Source organism: Suillus plorans (assembly GCF_016647745.1).
Source record: "Suillus plorans strain S12 chromosome Unknown HD556scaffold_71, whole genome shotgun sequence".
Lineage (NCBI taxonomy): Eukaryota > Fungi > Basidiomycota > Agaricomycetes > Boletales > Suillaceae > Suillus > Suillus plorans.
The window spans coordinates 21,366-40,181 of NW_024537455.1; the positions used below are offsets into that span (position 1 = coordinate 21,366).

At 47.4% G+C, this 18,816-nt stretch overlaps 9 protein-coding genes across 9 annotated transcripts; 6 read left to right on the forward strand and 3 right to left on the reverse strand.

The window, feature by feature from the left end:
- Positions 1-598: 598 nt before the first annotated feature.
- On the forward strand, positions 599-2,332 carry HD556DRAFT_1434130 (uncharacterized protein; the record flags this gene model as incomplete). Its single annotated transcript, XM_041305293.1, has 9 exons — positions 599-634; positions 787-790; positions 959-1,155; positions 1,236-1,248; positions 1,421-1,548; positions 1,617-1,777; positions 1,830-1,895; positions 1,947-2,050; positions 2,310-2,332. The coding sequence occupies 9 exons, from the start codon at positions 599-601 to the stop codon at positions 2,330-2,332; spliced, it is 732 nt and encodes a 243-aa protein (XP_041155361.1).
- Positions 2,333-2,951: 619 nt separating this feature from the next.
- HD556DRAFT_1448074 (uncharacterized protein) lies at positions 2,952-5,186 on the forward strand (the record flags this gene model as incomplete). Its single annotated transcript, XM_041307375.1, has 6 exons — positions 2,952-3,273; positions 3,329-3,460; positions 3,546-3,702; positions 3,757-4,121; positions 4,180-4,700; positions 4,749-5,186. 6 exons carry the CDS (start codon positions 2,952-2,954, stop codon positions 5,184-5,186), a joined length of 1,935 nt encoding a protein of 644 aa, XP_041155362.1.
- A 239-nt stretch (positions 5,187-5,425) lies between these two features.
- Positions 5,426-5,898, forward strand: HD556DRAFT_1499735 (uncharacterized protein; the record flags this gene model as incomplete). The annotated part of the gene is made up of 3 exons (XM_041308937.1): positions 5,426-5,496; positions 5,546-5,680; positions 5,737-5,898. Exons 1-3 carry the CDS (start codon positions 5,479-5,481, stop codon positions 5,896-5,898), a joined length of 315 nt encoding a protein of 104 aa, XP_041155363.1. The 5' UTR covers positions 5,426-5,478.
- Positions 5,899-6,211: 313 nt separating this feature from the next.
- Positions 6,212-7,864, reverse strand: HD556DRAFT_1312214 (uncharacterized protein; the record flags this gene model as incomplete). The annotated part of the gene is made up of 6 exons (XM_041300625.1): positions 6,212-6,257; positions 6,313-7,196; positions 7,261-7,435; positions 7,461-7,487; positions 7,514-7,779; positions 7,856-7,864. The coding sequence occupies 6 exons, from the start codon at positions 7,862-7,864 to the stop codon at positions 6,212-6,214; spliced, it is 1,407 nt and encodes a 468-aa protein (XP_041155364.1).
- Positions 7,865-8,260: 396 nt separating this feature from the next.
- On the forward strand, positions 8,261-8,742 carry HD556DRAFT_1245745 (uncharacterized protein; the record flags this gene model as incomplete). The annotated part of the gene is made up of 2 exons (XM_041298554.1): positions 8,261-8,426; positions 8,480-8,742. 2 exons carry the CDS (start codon positions 8,261-8,263, stop codon positions 8,740-8,742), a joined length of 429 nt encoding a protein of 142 aa, XP_041155365.1.
- A 1,532-nt stretch (positions 8,743-10,274) lies between these two features.
- HD556DRAFT_1405130 (uncharacterized protein) lies at positions 10,275-11,775 on the forward strand. The gene is made up of 3 exons (XM_041303960.1): positions 10,275-10,771; positions 10,829-11,103; positions 11,388-11,775. The coding sequence occupies exons 1-3, from the start codon at positions 10,397-10,399 to the stop codon at positions 11,542-11,544; spliced, it is 807 nt and encodes a 268-aa protein (XP_041155366.1). The 5' UTR covers positions 10,275-10,396; the 3' UTR covers positions 11,545-11,775.
- An 839-nt stretch (positions 11,776-12,614) lies between these two features.
- On the reverse strand, positions 12,615-13,796 carry HD556DRAFT_1245646 (uncharacterized protein; the record flags this gene model as incomplete). Its single annotated transcript, XM_041298546.1, has 3 exons — positions 12,615-12,715; positions 12,771-13,394; positions 13,469-13,796. 3 exons carry the CDS (start codon positions 13,794-13,796, stop codon positions 12,615-12,617), a joined length of 1,053 nt encoding a protein of 350 aa, XP_041155367.1.
- On the reverse strand, positions 13,526-15,701 carry HD556DRAFT_912092 (uncharacterized protein). The gene is made up of 3 exons (XM_041312011.1): positions 15,623-15,701; positions 13,713-15,574; positions 13,526-13,575 (listed from the first exon to the last, which is right to left on the reverse strand). Exon 2 carries the CDS (start codon positions 15,556-15,558, stop codon positions 13,843-13,845), a length of 1,716 nt encoding a protein of 571 aa, XP_041155368.1. The 5' UTR covers positions 15,559-15,574; positions 15,623-15,701; the 3' UTR covers positions 13,526-13,575; positions 13,713-13,842.
- A 234-nt stretch (positions 15,702-15,935) lies between these two features.
- HD556DRAFT_1405135 (uncharacterized protein) lies at positions 15,936-18,190 on the forward strand. Its single transcript, XM_041303961.1, has 9 exons — positions 15,936-16,122; positions 16,183-16,253; positions 16,312-16,350; positions 16,400-16,411; positions 16,464-16,545; positions 16,594-16,732; positions 16,785-17,003; positions 17,054-17,362; positions 17,414-18,190. The coding sequence occupies exons 1-9, from the start codon at positions 16,048-16,050 to the stop codon at positions 18,052-18,054; spliced, it is 1,587 nt and encodes a 528-aa protein (XP_041155369.1). The 5' UTR covers positions 15,936-16,047; the 3' UTR covers positions 18,055-18,190.
- Positions 18,191-18,816: the final 626 nt, after the last annotated feature.

The following is an 18,816-nucleotide window of genomic DNA, read 5'->3' on the forward strand; positions in this document are numbered from 1 at the left end:
TTATTGTGGGAGTTAGTAGAAGATGAGGGACAGTGTGAGGACATCTTGAAGGAATACTTGATGCTGATAGTAGAAGGCGGGAGAGAGATGAAGGCTTGCAGGCATAGTATTGATTAGTCATTCAGTATGGCTGTTCTTGGCCTAGTGAAAATGTGTACTTCTGTATCATACCTGCAAAAAATGCCAAAATACGACACTGTGCAAGTTCACAGCAAGCTCTCCTTGTGTTCTATTCGACATGTAGGATCATCACAAGATAAGCATGATCTGCCTGTCAGCCACACATTGAAGGTGTTGAAGCATAGAGCATTGGTTCAACAGGCAGCTACTTGCAAAGAGCAATAAGAAATCTGTTTAAAAGGCAAATCTCAGTATATTTACAAGTAGTATGAAATGAGAATACTAACATTATGTAGGGCAATGATGGCTGATGAGCAATGAGCTCTTGAAAGACTTAGAGTCAGCCCTACTTTTATCTCTGGAATTGAGGAAGACTCAGACAATATCAGTTTCAGTGGGATCTGGAGTGGCTCTAATTCACTCCCCATCAGTCATGCTGGTGGGGAGTTTGATGATCTAGCAAGAGAAGTTCTCAGTGATGTCTGGAGAGTATGCATTTCAGCATTACTGGTCAGTTAGTTACTGACACATAGTATAGATAGGACAATTTTCATGGTGTTTGGCAAGTTAATAATCACACGTGTTGGGACCATGTTCTTCAAAGGAATATTGCCTTCAGTGAGCAGATCCCAGCTGTGAGTGAAGCTTACCTTGTGTGGTGCCTAGAAAAGTCAGTAATGGGCTTCTAGAGTTTCTTTGATCGATTGCACAGTGAAGAGACTAGTACTAGTAATAAAGTCTGCAACAAATGATCAATGACTGTAGTTGATGTGTTTTGTGAATGATGATTGATTATTAATCGGTGGCTTCAATGTTTGCTTACTCATTGATTTTTTAGCTACTGAGAAAGTTATATCATCAAAGGACTGCACCATCACATCTGCACTTGTACATCAAGGCATTTTACCTTGCTTTCCAATATTACTCATAGTGGGCATAACCATCGAAGCCCTTGAAATATATTGTGTGGCACACCTCCGGTGTCCCCATCTATCCATCCAGGTATTTGTAAAAACAATGTGCGACTTTCATGGGGTATGTTTCTCATTTGTTCAGACTTTCTACTCAGTGCTTAATACATGCAGGCCAAATTTCACGGACATTTATCATGCTAGTTTTCTATTGCATGTGACTTATACCTCCAAATTAGATAGAGCATAGATGCAATGGTAATGGAATCAACTCGCCCCACTGGCGCCTTTGACATTCTTGTTCATGTGCACCTACATGCTGATGAATGAAGAAGATTTAACCTTTGCAATGCTCTATGCCATGGACAGCAATGATTCCCTGAAGTGAGTCCTTCAACAATCTTTCAACAACAAAGATGACACTCTCGGTGCATCTTCAGAAGTTCCTACCAGCCAGTTACTCACCAGCAGCTGTTACTTGTCTTGCAACTTTGTGGACAAGTTTTCACAGGACTTAGTGAGCATTTCAAGTGACAAGGTAAGTACTTAACAAAACTTAGGTAGCAATAACTGAATGTCTATTAGAATACACCTGCAGATGATTCATGCAAAGGCCGTTGGAGCAATATGGATGATATAAAGACAAAGAGATCTTGGGGGATCTACAATAGAACAGGTATCTTCGTGGCCATCTACTGCCATGGTTTTTGTCTACTTATTGTAGACATGGTGCAGAGTGGGGAACTGTGAGTCGTATATTCTGTCTACTTTTTCTATTCATAATAGATGTTCTTACAGTGCAAAATACCCTTTAGTAGTTGTTGCCAAGTTACTTGACATGTTTGGTAGCAATTTGGGGGGCAGGTATGATATTGAATGTCAGTTTCAGACTACACTCGACAATAGCTCCCTCAGACCTCTTGCACACTCACTACATCACACTTGTCTTGTTGGTGCATTCCATGGACATGCTCACAGATGCTTATGTCAGCTCATTTCACTGACAATGTACATCAAAGGTCTTGGAATCAAGGACTTGGAGACATGTGAACACACATTCTTCTCAAAGTCAAATTTTCTCCCCATTATGCCAGTGTATTTCATCATCAGCAGGTCATCAACTTGTATTTTGAACATAATAACAACTTCAAGGTATATGTGAATCTTTGTGAGTGTCTTTAATTTGAAAATGTGAACAATGGGTGACATAATGATTACACGGCTAGTGAACTTTTTATATAGTAACTATAGACAAGCTCTTGACATGTTGGTGAACAGTGTGTGCGAGGAATGATAACTAGATGAGAAGGGGTGAAAGGGGTAGAAAGGGAGAAGTGGGGTAAAACTTAAATAGACTTCTGGACACGAGTATAGTTTCGGCCCGAGGGGATTGCTACTGAGAATGATTCCCCTAAGTAAAAATATGAGGGGGAAACTTTGGAAACTAGTAAGTGGGGTTGAGAAGCAAGGGAATGTGAAAGCCAAAGCCGAGCCAATGTGAGGCGCTGGAGGTATGAAACAATGTGAAACCGTGTGGCCAAGAGTGCATTAGTGTGTGCAAGTGCATGGCCAAGTCGAAGGGTAAAGATGAGAAAGTTGCGAAATGCATGGACAAGTGGTAAAATCAACCAGGCGGCCACTAGAAATGTGTGCGCTGATATATGCCGAGGTTTTTGATCTTCAGTGCGGATGTTCAGTTTTGTGAGGACATATAAGGTGCATGGGTAGAATCTACCGTGGACTCGCGTAGAAAATTGGTAGACTCTGTTCAGATAACTCCGCCGAATCTACCGCAATCCACCGGAGTCTACCGCAGTCCACCCGAGTCTACAACGCCACGGGTAGAACGACCAAACAATGTTCTCGATCTGTATATCATACTCAACTGCTCCTCATCACCGTCATCGACGTCCCCCTCTGATGCCCTTCATGATGGGCATCGGTCAGCTACTTGCACCCCTCGATGAGTATGATCTCACTTTCCCTGACCTCATGGCCTTTGTTCGGCTTGCATGCATGGCGAAACCATTCATTCGCCAGTGCATGACTGACATCCGACATCCACCCATCCACCCTCCACAAGTTGTCATATCCCTTCTTGCTGGCGCACTCAGTCAAGACCCACCAACTATCCTCGCATGCTGGGTAGCATTCCGTCAGGTTATCTGGACTCACGGTGCAGTACTCCCAACTGACCAGGAGATTGAAGTATTTAACTGTCATGGACTTGTGCGTGGTATTGGTGCGTTGCTGTTCGTCTTTTCTCTTCTTTCACTGACATGTTTTAAACCTCGTAGGATATCATGACTTGTATCCACCAACACGTGTATGCCAGCGTCCCGAATGCGTGAACTACCGTGATGGTGATGAAGTAGCCACTCTCACGGATGTCAATACATTTCGTGCTAGCCTCTTTACACTACGAGATGGTTCTCTTCCAGTCCATTCAGTATCAACATATTGTCGATGTATGTTCTTTATCTTCTAGTAATGCATACTGACCATTTCATTCAGAATGTCATACCAGATATTACCCCAACTATTGGACTAACAACACCGACTTGACACGCATTTACTATGCTGGTGTTCCCAGCGTCATTCAGGCTGCGAGGCATTTCTATATTGAAGCTGCACTGTTGGAACTTTTTGCCGCAACGAAAGTCTTCGGATGGTATTGTCGTCTTTTTCTGATAATCATAATGCTAACCTTTTGTTCCACTTCCAGGATGTCTAGCATGAACTGTGCTCGCGTGTACAACTATGCACTTGCTCGACGGCATGCCTACATCTCGAACAATAGACGCGCTTTTGATGCTACACTTCCACAAGCTTTTGACGAGGAATTTTTATGGCAGTATACCCTTCGAATACGTGACACTGACGTCCTGAATGGTTTTTTTATCTACTCACTGCTACTGGAGAAGGCAGAGAATAACACTTGCCTTGTTCTCCCCCACGACGAGCATCAACGGATCCGAATTGATGTTGCGCTGAGTGAGCGCAACAAAGAAATGGAAGGTATTGGGCAGGAAGCATACCCGCATGCCTGTGACTTATGCTTCATCGTTATTGGTGATGACGACTCAAAATGTAAGTCAATTGTTTGTCAGATGCGCGGTGTCATGCTCAGATTGATTACATGCCATAGCGAAAATTCAAGCAGCTGTTTGTGATGGTAATACCATCGGGCACCCGTGTTGTGCAGTGCATGACTGCAAAGTCCCACTTATGACCAACCGTCATCGTTTCTGTCCTGACCATCAAGACTTGAACCAGTGGTGCACAGTTGATGGCTGTGACGAGGTCAATGCCTCTGGATTTCGAACATGTGCCAATGCGGACCACCAGGCTCTTGAAGATGCCTACTTCAAGCCCGCGAAAGCTCTCTTCCAGCTGCGAGCGCGGCTCAAGAGGGCTGGTGTTACCTTACCCTTGGACTCTGTTCCTTCATCCTTGGATAGTGGTAGTAGTAACCCTAACAGCGCAGATGAAGATCTCGAGGTGATTGTTGACTCCGAGTGTGACGGTAAGCCAGAGCACGGCAACAAACACCTCAGAGCAAGGTTTGGTCAGTGCCGCACCCATAACGAGCAACTTATTATGCGACCTTGTGGGGTGATATTAGCGCGGGCTACGTTTTTTGGGTCTGAGGCTGTCTCTGCTGTTAATGTGAGTTACACGCAGTCTTACTGATGTAAGCTAACATTTAAACTCAAGGAATTTGCAAAGGCGGTATTCCCTACTGCCGCATCAACACCTGAATACTTCATCTTTGACAACAACTGCAAGCTCCGCGCTCACCAAGACGCTATTGGTGATGACCACTTTGCTGCAACAGGGATGCCTGTTGATGTGTTTCATTTCAACTCGAAACACAAGGAAACTGACACCTACTGTCAGCAGCACTGCAACCCTGCCGCTTTCCCAGAGCTCATTTCCAGTGGCAAGTGGCGATTTAATACGTCAATTTGCGAACAGACGAACGTTTGGCTAGGCGGGTATCAGGCAATCCTGTGGGACATGTCTGTACACCGGTACAACTTTTATCTTGATGAAATGATTAAACGTCGGAACCGCTATGTTATCTCAGAGTCGGAGAGACGAGGGCATTCTCCTTGGATGATTTCCATGGACACTCTGTTTGGTAGTGACTAGTGCATTGACTCCGCCGGTGCTGTTTGCATTACATTGTCTAGATTGTTGTCATTTGTAATTCTATCTCTTATTGTATGTTTTTTGTCCTGTGTTTCAAATGAATGCCAGAGTTCATCACTTGGGGATCGCACCATTAGAGTGACGCTCTTCGCATTAGTGAGTTGTGTGGCTTTGTTTGGCATTTGCGAACAACAGTTCTTAGATTTCCTATTGGAGCTATGGTCGGGCGCAGAGGATATACAATCCTTACAAACACCTGGCGCTCATCAGCGCTGGCATCAGCAACGCAGTTATGACCGACCAACGCTCTGTAAGTGCCACATTCATCTTTTCATGTGTTTGATTGACTGCTTGTACAGGCCCTGGATTATCAGAATTCGCCTTTCTTGCAAGACGTGGGGATCACTGTATCTCCCGACCCTATTTTAGTCACTGGACGTGTCCTCCCCATGCCGAACATCCATTACAGCAATGCTGCCACTAGTAGACCGGTGGTAAGTCCAGGATGTCAGCATGCATGGGACGCAATGATTTGATTCTTGACCTACAGCAACCGCAAAATGGATCTTGGAATGTTATCAATCAGATCTTCCATGAGCCGAATATGGACATCACTCGAGGATCACACTATTCAGATGTCAAGTTTCATGTACATTTTGATGCCACCGTCACCATCCTGTCAGTTCACCACATTCTCGAGTTGAAATTATGACTAGCTACTTGTAGTTACTTTTTTTCAACATAAGAAGGTTGGATTTCGTGGATAATAAACAGAGTAGTTAGTCTACTAATTAAAAGGTGGTAAGGGTGGTAAGGCTTGATTATCTACGGGAGAAGGATCATTCAACCAGGTGCTAAATAGATCAAATTGGGGATAACTCGTAAAATCTAAAGGAAAATCTAAAGGAAATTCAGGATCAGTGGTAGCTGCAGTATTATTGTCCATTTTATCTATGTTCTGGAATAGTAATGCAAGAGCATCATTCATCTCGCTGGTTAGGTCAGTAGGGAGTGGCAATCTGGTGTCAGTGGTAGATGAGTTCATTGGTAGACTCGGAGGTGGGGTAGGACCTGAAGGACAAGGATTAGCCAACCACAGAAGTAGCAAATCAAATTATACATACACTTCGTGTCCGAGTTTGAGATGCTACCCAGGCCATTACTACCAGTAAGACTCGGAGCTGCATTAGCTTTGATTTTGGCCAAGAGAGTGTTCCACTGGCCGGCAGGGCTATATCCTGCATTGACAGCATGTTCAACCCTATCACTCGAATTCTCGATAGCTGCCCGATAAGCAGCGCGATGCTTATAAAAAGTTGCCTTGGCATAGGTGCAATTTGGAAATGTAGTAGCGAAGAGGGCCTGGATCATTTGATCATCTGATACATTGATGAAGAGCTGAATCCGGGGAACCATATCACATGTGTACTTCCAGGGAAATCGTGCTCGGGCGCCTGCAGGGATGGTAGTGTTGGGTTGGACCATGGCTGGTGCAGGCACTACTACAGGTGACGTGTCTAAGTCGCCGGCAGCGAGTGACAGAGGTGATGTCACAGTGGGACTTGGCAATAGGCTAGTGAGTGGTAAAGGAATGGGCGACTGCCGAGAGATGAGAACCGGGCCCGCGGGGTTGTTGCTACTGGCATTCCTCTGCCGCTTCAATGGTGAGGTCATCCCATCCAATCGGAACAGATGCATACCCGTGGCACTAAAGGATCGTTTTGACGGAGATTGGACAGTTGCAGGTGCACAACTAAGAGATAAAACCCTCTCGGCAAATCCGAGTAGCATATGATTGTCGGTCAGATCAATAGAACGCAGGAGGATGGTTGAATTGGGGGGACTGAGAAGCGGAGTCTTGATATCTTGCTCAATCCAGGTGTGCTGATCACTGCAATATACTGCAATGTAGTCTCCGAGCTCAAATCTCATCAATAGCGGATGGTCTCCTGGCACGAACTTTCCAGGTGTGGTGCACGTAAGCTTTACGAGGTGGGGAGGTTCATTGTTCTAGCAATATTCAAGTTGGCTAGTCAGCACCGAGAAACCATCTAATAGATATAGAAGACCATACCTTCAACCAGAGCACTACATCAATCATATTGCGGATCATAATACTCAGACTTTGGTCAGCTTGAAAGCGTTGCTCAGCCACCAATGTCTGCTGGTGCCCAAGAACATAGTTCCGTGTGTAATTGAGGTCTAATGGCCGAGCATAGTTTCGTGAAGTGGCTGGGAGCGACTGAGTACTAGTAGCTAAAGATCATGACGCACTCGCTGACGATGAATTCGATGTAGTAACTAGAGGGTGATCAAGTTGAGTAGACGTGGGGTTAATGGTGGCAAGTGGTGGTACGATCGAGTTTTCATGCTGTTGAGTAGCAACAAGAGAAGATGCGGCTGCGACTCGGTGGACCCTACACCCTCCTGCCACCTCACAACACTGCTTGCAGTTGCGTTGTATGCAGTTTTTGTTGGCCTTCCGTGGCTGAGTGCCTTGCTTCAAGTTGCGGCAGTCAGCCTTGGTACACAGGACCGTATCAGCCATGCAAACATCCAGCGTCGGCCACTGCTCGTTGTTGGAAGAAAAGTACTGTGAACACACTACAAAATTTATACTGAGGACGGCGATCAATATCAGGACTTGTCCAGGTGTAGGTCCAACTTACTAGTGACATAGTAGTGGCTTGGTGAAATAGCGGCGGGTCAGATGGTGACGAGGCAGACGGGCACGAGGCAGACAGGCAGACAGTGAAATAGTGGGGGGCAGATGGCGAAAACACTGGCTTGCCATTGTCATATATATGCCAGACACTGTTGCAGGCAATGATCACAGCCAAGCAATGAGCTCCGGCGACGTCATTGTTTGGTTGATCTACTGAGACCGAGTTGAGTCTACGAATGGTCTACGGATTCGGTTCACTTTCCACGAAAAGAATTTCTAATGCTCCCGGATTTTCTACACGTAGTCTATGGTATAGTCTACCCACGTACTCTCAAAGTTCTGAGTTTTGTGTGCAAAGTGGTGATAGATTTGTGTGCAGGAAAGGAAGAAGTACATGAAAATTCTAAGTATGGGATATATATGTATCATCACACATTGGGTTCCGGAGGATGCAGAGTGGCAGAGGGTGGGAAGGCTCATGGCTAACAGAAAGTATCAGCATGCACTGAATTGTTTGGAAGGGTTGATAGTCACGCATATTTTTGAACTTACAAAGATGAATAGGGCAGGGACAGGTGAGTTTTGGTAACACTATTTCTTTTGAATGCTAATTATGATGTTTGTTAAGGTTACAAGCTGTGCAAACATATTGTAAAGGCATTGCAGACACGCTCTGCTGCCATCAAATCCGCTCTCAGCACTTATAACACTGTTGCCAGTGCAATGTCCTCTCCTCAGAAAACCCTCAAGTGGGAGGAGATTGTCAATTACACATTTCTCGCAGACTTTGATCTGCTATGCGACACACATGCAGATATTTCTCAATCCCCTTGGTCTTCACCTGCAGCACGCAGTGCAATGGACCTTCACTTCAAGATCTGTTGTGCATGAGAGGAAATTTTCCATCTGAATGTTGAGATCCATCGCCTCATGACATATATTCAAGATGAAGATAACTATCTATGGGTGTCTGAGGAGCAGCTGAGGGCTACTAGCCCAGCTCTCACTCATCAAATTTCCATTCTGCACAACATTTGAGGCCGGTTCAACTCACACCATCTGAAGTAACTTCAAGATATATCTCAACTCACTGGCTTCAGTGGGACACTCACCCCTGGTGTAAGTACACACACAGGTCTTGGGGAGAGTGCTAGTGTACCAAATGTGCAAATCCCCGCCAATATGCTTGCTGACATCCCTGCACATAACCGTGCATCTCCTGTAGGTGTTGATAGTCAAGAAGAGCTGGAGGAGGAGGAGGAGGATGAGATAGCAGAGGAGGCCTCAAAGATGTTGCAGGATGTCTTGATTGTCACTGAAGACCTTTCATGGCTCAAACTTATTGACCATACTGACTTGGAGGAGTAGCATAGATTACCCACTGTAGTGTCATAACGATCTATATGAATTGTTATGATGTTTACTGTCAAAACACGCCCTCGATACATGCAGTTTAACATCAGATATTCAAGTTCATTGTGTGACACGTTGGGCACAAAAGTTTGGGCAGTAGGCGGGCTTAGCCAAACATCAGGAACATTAAGTATGTCAGTGCCAACATCCTGCACTCAATTGCCCTAGGCTACAGCTACTCTTTCTCATTATAAGTCCTTATTTATTGAGGAGATATAGAGGGAGGCTTGCTGCTGATGTATTTGTGTCATTTTAGACGTGATAACACTATGTATTAGCACCTCTAATATGGGGGAGTCATAGATGGTTCATCAGTGAACACAAGAGATGTTAGGTATACTGTAGAGATACACACTTAGCTTCGACATCATCCGGGTGTGACCAACTGAACCTTAGCTTCGAAGATTCAAAGATGGGTGTGACCTGTGACACCTCAGAAATAGCTTTGAACCCAGCTGCTGTCAGCAAGAGCTCACAGCTGATGATGATGAAGAAAAATTTGGTCATTTAAAGTGAGATGCATGGCAAATACTCAGTACAAGATGTTAGTGCTTCGCACATGACACGACGCGATGCGCCTGGCGGAGTCAAACTGTTGGAATATGAACCATCATATATAGACCGTCGTGCTTCGTATTCTCCCCTCAGTCTGTTCCATTATAACTGAGGGTGAGCTCTTTGCATATCCGAGACATACCTAGACATTAATGGACGTTTATAGCTAACGCACTGTCTAGGTATATCATAATATATCAGTCTGTTCCATTACGACTGAGGCTAATGCACTGTCTAGTCTTTATACAAGAATTTTTGGGAACATTTTTGCATTTTTTTTCATGTTTTACCGTGTGTCACAATTTACCTTCGATGACTTCAATTTTGTGTGACGCTGTGACGAAGCTAAGTCTCTACAGTAGTAGCCATTAGTAAGCAGTGTAAGTCACATGATAATTCAAACTCCGAGAGCAATTCGTTAGTAAGCTAGGTTGTAGATGACATAAGCAGTCAGAGAAGGTTCTTGACGTTGCCCTGTGAGGGGTGCTTGCGTGTCCACTGTCGGGGGACGCGCGTCTGACCTTTATAAGCTCTGAAGTCGACCACTACCACCACCACCATCACCACCAAATACACGATGTCTTCCAATGAACAAGAAACCCAAATTCTGGGCCTCGGAACGCCCTGCTCATACCCTCACTGCTCTCTCCTCGATTTCCTTCCATTCAAATGTCCACACTGTCCAGGCACTCCTGCCTTCTGCTCGGAGCACTTCCATCCACACTGCACTACCGCCCACGCTCACCTGGACCGTGTAGCACCAAATTGCCCTCTGTGTAGCGTTCCCGTCGCAATTCCGCCCGGCGAGGACCCGAACGTGCGCATGGAGAGACACATCAGCCGTTTCTGCGAGGTGATGAATGCTAGCGGTAGACAGCAAGGAAAGGGTGGGAGCAAGGTATGTGCCAAGGGAAAGTGCGGTAAGGTATTATTTGCACCCATCGGGTGTGATGTGAGTTGAACATCTGTTAATTTGGTGTATGTAATGATACTAATGGAAATCATACAGAAATGCCACAAAGAGTTCTGCCCTCAGCACCGTTTCCCAAATGATCATAGCTGTCCGTCGCTCACTTCACAACGGCCGAACACCAGTTCCACCTCTAAGCCATCTATCAGACCGAGTCCTGTTTCAGCCACTCCCAGTTCATCCTCAGCCAAATCTGCGCCTATGGCTGTATCCAGACCCACTCCTTCTTCCAAACCGATATCAGCACCATCCTTTTCCAAGTTTTCCATCCCGGTCTCCGTCTCTGTCCCAAACGCATTCTCCAAGACTGATCGGTGAGTACATGTCCGCTTTCCTCATCTCAGTATCCACTCATAACGCACCAGCGTTTCTCCTGCTCCCGTTCTATCTACCTCCCCTTTTTCCGCAACTAAACCTCCCTCGCCAATCATATCTCCCAAACCTACGAACTGCACCAAATCGACCTCATCAAATTTCCTCGATCCAATGTCTTTCATTCCCCCATCGATCTTCGTATCTGCTTAATCTCACACATCGCACTATGTATCAATCCATCTAATATTTCGCTGTATCAACATCTATATATCCTTACCTATAGACGCGCAAAGCAGGAGCGCGCGAGCAGGCTCAAGGCCATGAAAGAGCGTGCCAACAGGGGTCTTCTCACAGAAGAAGAGAAGCTTATCCTCGCGCAAGAAGAGGCAGCACGCGCGCAGGAAGTCAGAAAGGGAGACAAAGAGTGTCGCGTCATGTAGCTTTGCCCCCTGAACTTGGCTTTGGACTTTCAGGACTTCACACAGTATCCATATACTACATCGCGCACAGATCCACCCCGCATTTGACTGACCTTGTATTTCCTCGAACCCCTGTTGGATTTCGATGGCACTGCGCTCAGCCTTTGTGGCAAAGTCTGTTGCTTGTTACAATATTGTAATGACGGTTACAGGAATGTGCTGAACACACGTGTGCACTCTTGAGTCATTCATTTTGACCTTTAGTAAGTTGAGGATCCACATAGAGCTCGGCGGAAACTATATGTAAACTTCCGTCCCAAACACGGATCTCGATGACCCCTATACAACTCATGAGGTACTTGAATGAAATTTTGAGCGCCGGCAGGGCCTAGGGCGAGTAGTGAAAGAGGACTCACTCACTGGAACTCCGAATCGGAAGAGGTGACTTACGCTCGACGTTCATTGAGACAGCGGCAGAAAAGGAAACAGCTAAGTGATAGTACTACGTCATCTGACTAGTGTGAGTCAGAACCTGGTCCTTCTGCATCAAACACCGCGCCCGGGGGACTGATACGCCCATAGAAGTGAAGCACGCACGCGCGCAGCACTGGAGGGAATGAGGGATTCGGAGGGGTATCTCACTACATAATGTGGCCTTCCGACTTTCGTGCTTCTTTGTATACTACAACTCGTATGTAATCTACTCAGATACGCACTCGACCAAGCTTGTGCTTCCCAAAAATCCTCTCAGTTGGATTGCCATGACACTAGTAAAAACACAACACCAATGAACAACACTAATAGCGGTGACTACTCTAGGAATGCGGTCGCGGATAAGTCGACAAATAACACAAGAAACGAGTGAAGACAGTAAGTGAAAGGAATGAATGCGGTCGATGAATGTTCGCAGAACCAGGATAGGACAAGAAAACTGCGATGGAAAGGAATATTCGTAGGAGGTTGGCATAGAGCGTGAAGTATGCAGCAAGAAAACGGAACGTCATAAGTGTAATGAGAAACGTGACGTGACGTTGCGCGTAAGAGTGAAGTCCTTGGTATGCAAAGTGCGCGTGACTTGTTTATGTGCAGTGCTATCGTCGGACAAAGAATACCACCAGAATGATGAAAGGGGTGTATGTAAACAGCGACACTACAGACATGACACGGCACCGGAACCGCCATGCTTTTGCGTCTACATCAACACATTCGTCATCTCAGCCCAAATACTCCATTATATAATCACTCACCATGCTCGATCTGCGGATCATCCAGTGAAACTCCCTTCTCATCACCAACAACACGCGTGCGCGGTGTGCGGAGAAAGAGCGCAGCGATCCACCAGACAGGGAACAAAATGAATCCCACAAAGAAGCACCACGCATGCACAGGCGACCCAGGCTCATCCTCCCCACGAAAATGCAGCGTCCAAGGCGTCTCTGCAAGTTTCTTCGGAGGGCGTCTAGGATCTCGCATGTGGAATTTCCCAGAAGGCACGATTGAAGGTGCATGCGGGGACACGAGCGCACTGATAGGGATAGACGCCTGAGACATGCTTTGGCGTCTCGCGTGATTCGGATTCTGGGTGATTGAGTTGGTGAGGGAGTTCTTGTTTGGGGTTTGTTGGGGGCGGGTCGAATGAGTGGACGACGCGGCACGAGATGGTACGCTAGGACTAGAGAGGATACGAGCGCTCGTTCGGCTCGACCAGGAACCGAACTTGCCCACTTCGGGCGTTGGCTCTAAATTCATACTCTGGCTCTGAGTGGATACAGGCCGCGAATGGATGGGGGTGCCAAAAGGAGAGGACGATATACGGGCGCGCTTGCGGTGGTACGATGATGGCGCGTAAGATGAAGCAGAGAGCTTTTGACCTGCGTAATTAAATTCAGCAATCAATACGCGTTCGGAACCGTCGAGAAGAGGCGACGTAATGGAAGGTACGTACTTCGGTGGCTCTCTGGGACGGCGAAAGTTGCGCGCTGCACGTCCTTTTTCTGCTCAGGCGGTGTGGTGTCTATGTCTTCGGCTTTGCGTTTGCCTTTGATCTTATCACTATGGTTACGGGAGGTAGGAGTAGGGGTACTTGGATCCATGGTGATTGTGCGGGAAGTACGTGCAGGTGTGGGAGCAATGGAGGGAGGGAGGAGAAACTGAGACGATGGACGACCTTGTATTTTGCTTGGACCCACAGGTACGTTTAGTCTCGAAGGAGTATAATTTGGCGAGGTGGCGCCATCCGGAGCGATGCGAGTACCATTTGGATTCGCAGACATGCGCGGGTCCACGTAACTTGTTGGGCGGTGGGTCGGAGGAGGAAGGTTAGCGGATGGAGAGGGAGATGGAGATGAAGATGGGGATGGAGACTGGGATGCACGTTCCCCGCCTACAACAAATGAGTGAGTGACTGAAACGAGGGACTGAAGTGAACGTATAAGAAAATACATGGATGAATACAAAGAGAGAGAAGATGCGGAATTCGGAATGTGTGGCAGAAAACAATATCTGAATGCCGTAAGCAGTGGACTTACCTTGGGGAGCTGGGGAGCGTGGTCGAAGTGGTGAAGGTGATGGAGAAAATGATCGTGATATGGGCGCTTGATTAGGAAATTGCGCCACGCTGCTACCGCGTGTTTCGGACCCCGGACCCGGGACACCACTTTGGACAGATGGCCAATTGGTGACGAGGTCAAGTCCTTCACCCAACGAAAGTCGCAGCATTTCGCGCGATACCTCTGCGGGCCATGCATTGTTTGAAGATGAGTTGACACCTTCTGTAGCTTGTTGTGCACTCCAAGAGGCACTGTTGCGTCGACGGAGTCGTGCTTTGTCAGATATTGTTCGCGTACGGTGGCGTTGTGGAGCAGGCTGCTCTTCCGAGGAAGGAAGGAAGACATCCTGCACCTTCGGGAGGCTTGCAGAACGTCGGACAGATCGGCCAAATTTCATTGATAGCGATACGAAGAAATCATCACCAATGCCAGACGGGATCCGTGATGAGCGTTTGGGAAATGAGTTGAATCGGTCCGATGCGAAACCTAATGCTGTGGGAGTAATATTATTAACGTTTTTGTCCTTGAGGTAGGATGACAAAGCCGGGTGGTTCAAGGGGGGCAGAGGGGGTGGGGGCGATGGACATGCAAACGTAAACGTGGACCGGCTCTCGGGTGTCGGATGGCCAAATGTTCCGGGAGAGTCGAATCCCAGTTCGCGAAGGATAGGTGTAGTGAAGTATGGAGTTGGGCGGGCTGTCGGAGACGTATTGGATCGTGGTCTATTGGGTGTTCGTGGATGCAGCCTAGAGGACACGATATCTGTTGGTGATGATTTGGAATGGATGGATGAGCTGCTTGTGTGATTATTGACAGTTGTCGTTCCCCTATTGCTTGTTTGTGCTAATGTATCGCGATGCGCTATGGAGGATCGTGACACGCTATGGGAGCTGATGATAGAGTGCAAACTTTCTGCCGAGCTGAGGCCTTCACCACTCTTATTGCTGTTACTTCTCTTCAGCGAAGGAGAATGTGACGTTCGTCTGGTAGTGTCTTTGGTGGGACTGACGTCTGCAAATCCTGGTACCATTGGGGAGCTGCGCACTCGTCGGCGACCAAACGTGGACCAGTCCCCAGGTGCAGCTAGGTGGTCAATTGATTTTGACTCGCTTAGAGTGGTTTCATGAGCTGGTGAGTCTGACCCAGGTTTATCCACTTCGCATACACTCTCAGAGATGGGTTTTGCCCGCAGTATATTGCGAAGCCCCCAACTACTAACATCTACAGTGTGTCTCCGAGTTCTGGGAGTCAAGCTGCGAGGCAGAGATTCTGAATCACCCATGTCCAAGTATGAACTCGGATTCTCGAGAATCCTCTTGTCTATGCCATGGCGCACTGCTGGGGATGTTTCGATGGTTGAACCCACACCATAACTGAGGGCAGGAGTGGGCGGGACGATGCAGCAGTTTTCTGGTTGCAAAGGCAGAGCGGCAGCGGAATGGTTACCAATACCTCGGCCTCGAATATGAGAGAGAAATGAATGCATCTCTCGCTAGAAACCTCTACTATGTGAGTCAGCGCGACGCGTATGCGAGAATCGTCGGACGTACAGTCACTCCGCCAATTATAACGTGCTGGATCGAATGCGCTGAACCTCCGTTCAAGTGAGGCACGGGGACCTGAGTAGTAGGAACAGGACGTCACGTCCCGAATCGTCCCTACCGCCAAGCAACTGGGTAACAAAGGCCGACCTAAACCAGCACGAAGGTAACGGTCGTGCGCCAATGCAGCCAATCCAACGCACGTTGACAAGTTGGACGGAGCCAAGAGAATCCCTGTTCCCTGTTCCAGATCAGTTCTCCGAGTAGAACAGCATAAACCCCTTCTGCAGGGGTCAACTCCATTTACGCGTCGAGATCACATGATCATCGACAATTGATTACATAATCCTCAGCTGAGGCGGTGGCAGCTGCACATTCAGACCGTAACCGCGCTTTCCATTGAGCTGCCAGCTGTGTCCTTGATTTTGCCCACCATGGATCGCTTCGACTCCCTGGCGAGTACCCTGTCAAACCTGACTGTTTACGACCTCAAGAACATGTACAACCAAGTACGTGGCAACGAAGAGCAGGGCAATTGCAATTACACATGCTGATAGTTCATGATATAGGCCAAAAATGTTGTGCTTAATGTCAGCGAGATGGAATCCAAAGTCAGGGAGGCGACTAATGACGAACCTTGGTAAGCATATCATGACCAAGCTCAATGTAGGGCGTAGTAGACTCACAGGACAACGCAGGGGCGCCAGTTCCACATTAATGCAAGAAATTGCCCAAGGGTTAGTGACTTTCTATATCATATTAAATGGCAATTGACATTTTGCATAGGACATTCAACTTGTAAGCCTATTACTCCAGCGTTCCGACTGCATGCCCCATTGACGTACCCTAGCCAAAACTTCAATGAGATCATGCCGTGTATATATGCCCGGTTTATGGAAAAAGAGGCACGGCAGTGGAGACAGATTTACAAGGTAGGCTGTTGTGTTTTATTCAGCCCTCCCGCTAACATACGCCCACAGGCCCTCCAACTGCTTGAATACTTAATCAAACACGGCAGTGAGAGAGTTGTCGACGACTCTCGTTCCCACATCTCCACACTCAAGATGCTCAGAAATTTCCACTACATAGACGACAAGGGCAAAGATGAGGGCCAGAATGGTATGCAGTTGACTGCGAATCAAACGACACCTCTGACGTACTGCGTATATAGTCCGCAACCGGGCCCGTGAACTGGTAGACCTATTGTCCGATGTAGATACCATCCGCACGGAACGACGGAAAGCGAAAACCAATCGCCACAAATACATTGGCACTGGCAACGATTCCATGAGCTTCAGCTCGGGTGGCAGCCGCTTCGGCGGATTTGGCAGTGATAGCTTCTCGAGTGGAAGTGGAGGCTATTATGGAGACAGAATGAGTGGCAGAGATGGTGAGAATCTTGTAGATTTCAAGATTCATCATTTGCTCACGTTGTGATAGATTACGGAGGCAATTCTGGTTTCAGAGATAGCAATGGTAGAAAGGACTTCGAGGAGTACACTGCTGGGGACGACGAGACTGTTGTCAGACGATCAGGTTCTGTCAGTAGGAGTCATACTGGGTCCCGTCAGGGCACACAATCAGTTAGTTCTCCTGTTCGTCCGGTGCAACCTGCGCCCCCAAAGCCGAAAGAACCTGAGGTCGATCTCCTGGGTGGCTTCAGTGACGAGCCAGTGGTCGCTACTAACATCAACCCCATGTCCAACACAAACAAAGCCCTTCCATCTGTAGGTAATGTCAATCTCGATGGTGAGGCGCCCATTAGAAGGTTCTTTCAGATCGCTGATGTCACTCATGCAGATGATGATTTCGCTGATTTCCAAGTTGCGCCGTCTTCACCCGCACCATCTTCACCCGCCCCGGCATCTGCTTCTCTCCCCACTAAGCCTACGTTGATGGAGATGCTACGGAGCACAAGCCCTCCTGCCAATCGGGCACCCACGATGAGCCCATCACTTGGATCACAGATTCCTAAACCCGCTGCATTTTCCAACACTTCTGTGAGGGCGCTTTCTCCCACAAACAGGCAATTTTTCCCTACTACTGCTGGCGGGTCATCCGGCAACTTGTGGTCTACGTCGACACCGCTGTCGCCTACGACATCCGTCCGAACATCAATGTCAGCTGCCCCAATCATCCCCGCAGCTCCACCCCCAAAAGCTTCACCTGCTGCACCCCCGAAATCGTCATCGAACTTCGAGGACTTGTGGTCGTTGTCTCTAGGTACATTATCGACGACCCCAACCGTCAAATCTGGGAACACTGGTAAATCTATTAAAGATCTCGAGAAAGAGAAAGCCCAGGCTGGTATTTGGGCATCGAGTCAGAAGCCAGGTGCAACCCAGATGGGAATGGGTAGCGGATTCGGGAATTTTGGTGGTATAGGCACCTCTGGCGGAACAGCCGCTTCTGCAAGTGGTGGAGATGACCTCTTGCTGTGAATCATGGTTACAGGCGGAATCATGCGATTCGGGGGGCTGGAAAATAGATGACAGGTGCAGTTGTTTGTTTAATAGTTGGTTCATAAGTTTATCTACTATCAAATTTTGCGGACTGATTCATGTTGTGACCGTGTGCAACAACTCTCTTAGACCCATCAGGCTGGGCAAGAGTTGGAGATATAAGAGCCGTCATCCCACTTCCTCACCTTCCTTAACACGCAGTTCTGAGCAAGATATCTGCAAAAATCAGTAGAGCCAATCATGAAACGATATTGCCACATTCCGTGGAGTCTCTTCCGTCTGAAATGGAAATTTTGACAGGCTGCATCCAATTCGATGTGAAGAAAGCTCCGATCAACTAATGAGTACTGAGTGACGTCATGGATGAATCAAAAACCTCTTGTCGGTGCTTCTTGATCTGTATCTTTTGCAGTGTAGATACCACAAGTACACCTTATATCAGCTTACTGATACACTGCGGTCGAAGGGTACTGTCAGCCTGCCAGAGTGGGGTACTAATAGTAGGTAGTACTTTGCGACCTGATCCGAAACAACGGTATCATGCTATGATAGGTCCATCGTGATGATAGTACTTGGCTATGTAACTACAACATCATTTTCCTTGCTGTGCGTTAGTCCTTTGGTTCGGACGTTTTATAACGAGTACCACTACCAAATATGAACGAGTGAACTTTAATCGTGCAGGCGTCAGTCTTCTTGGTTCTGTGTGAGCCCTCGATAAAACGTCCGAACCAAAGGACT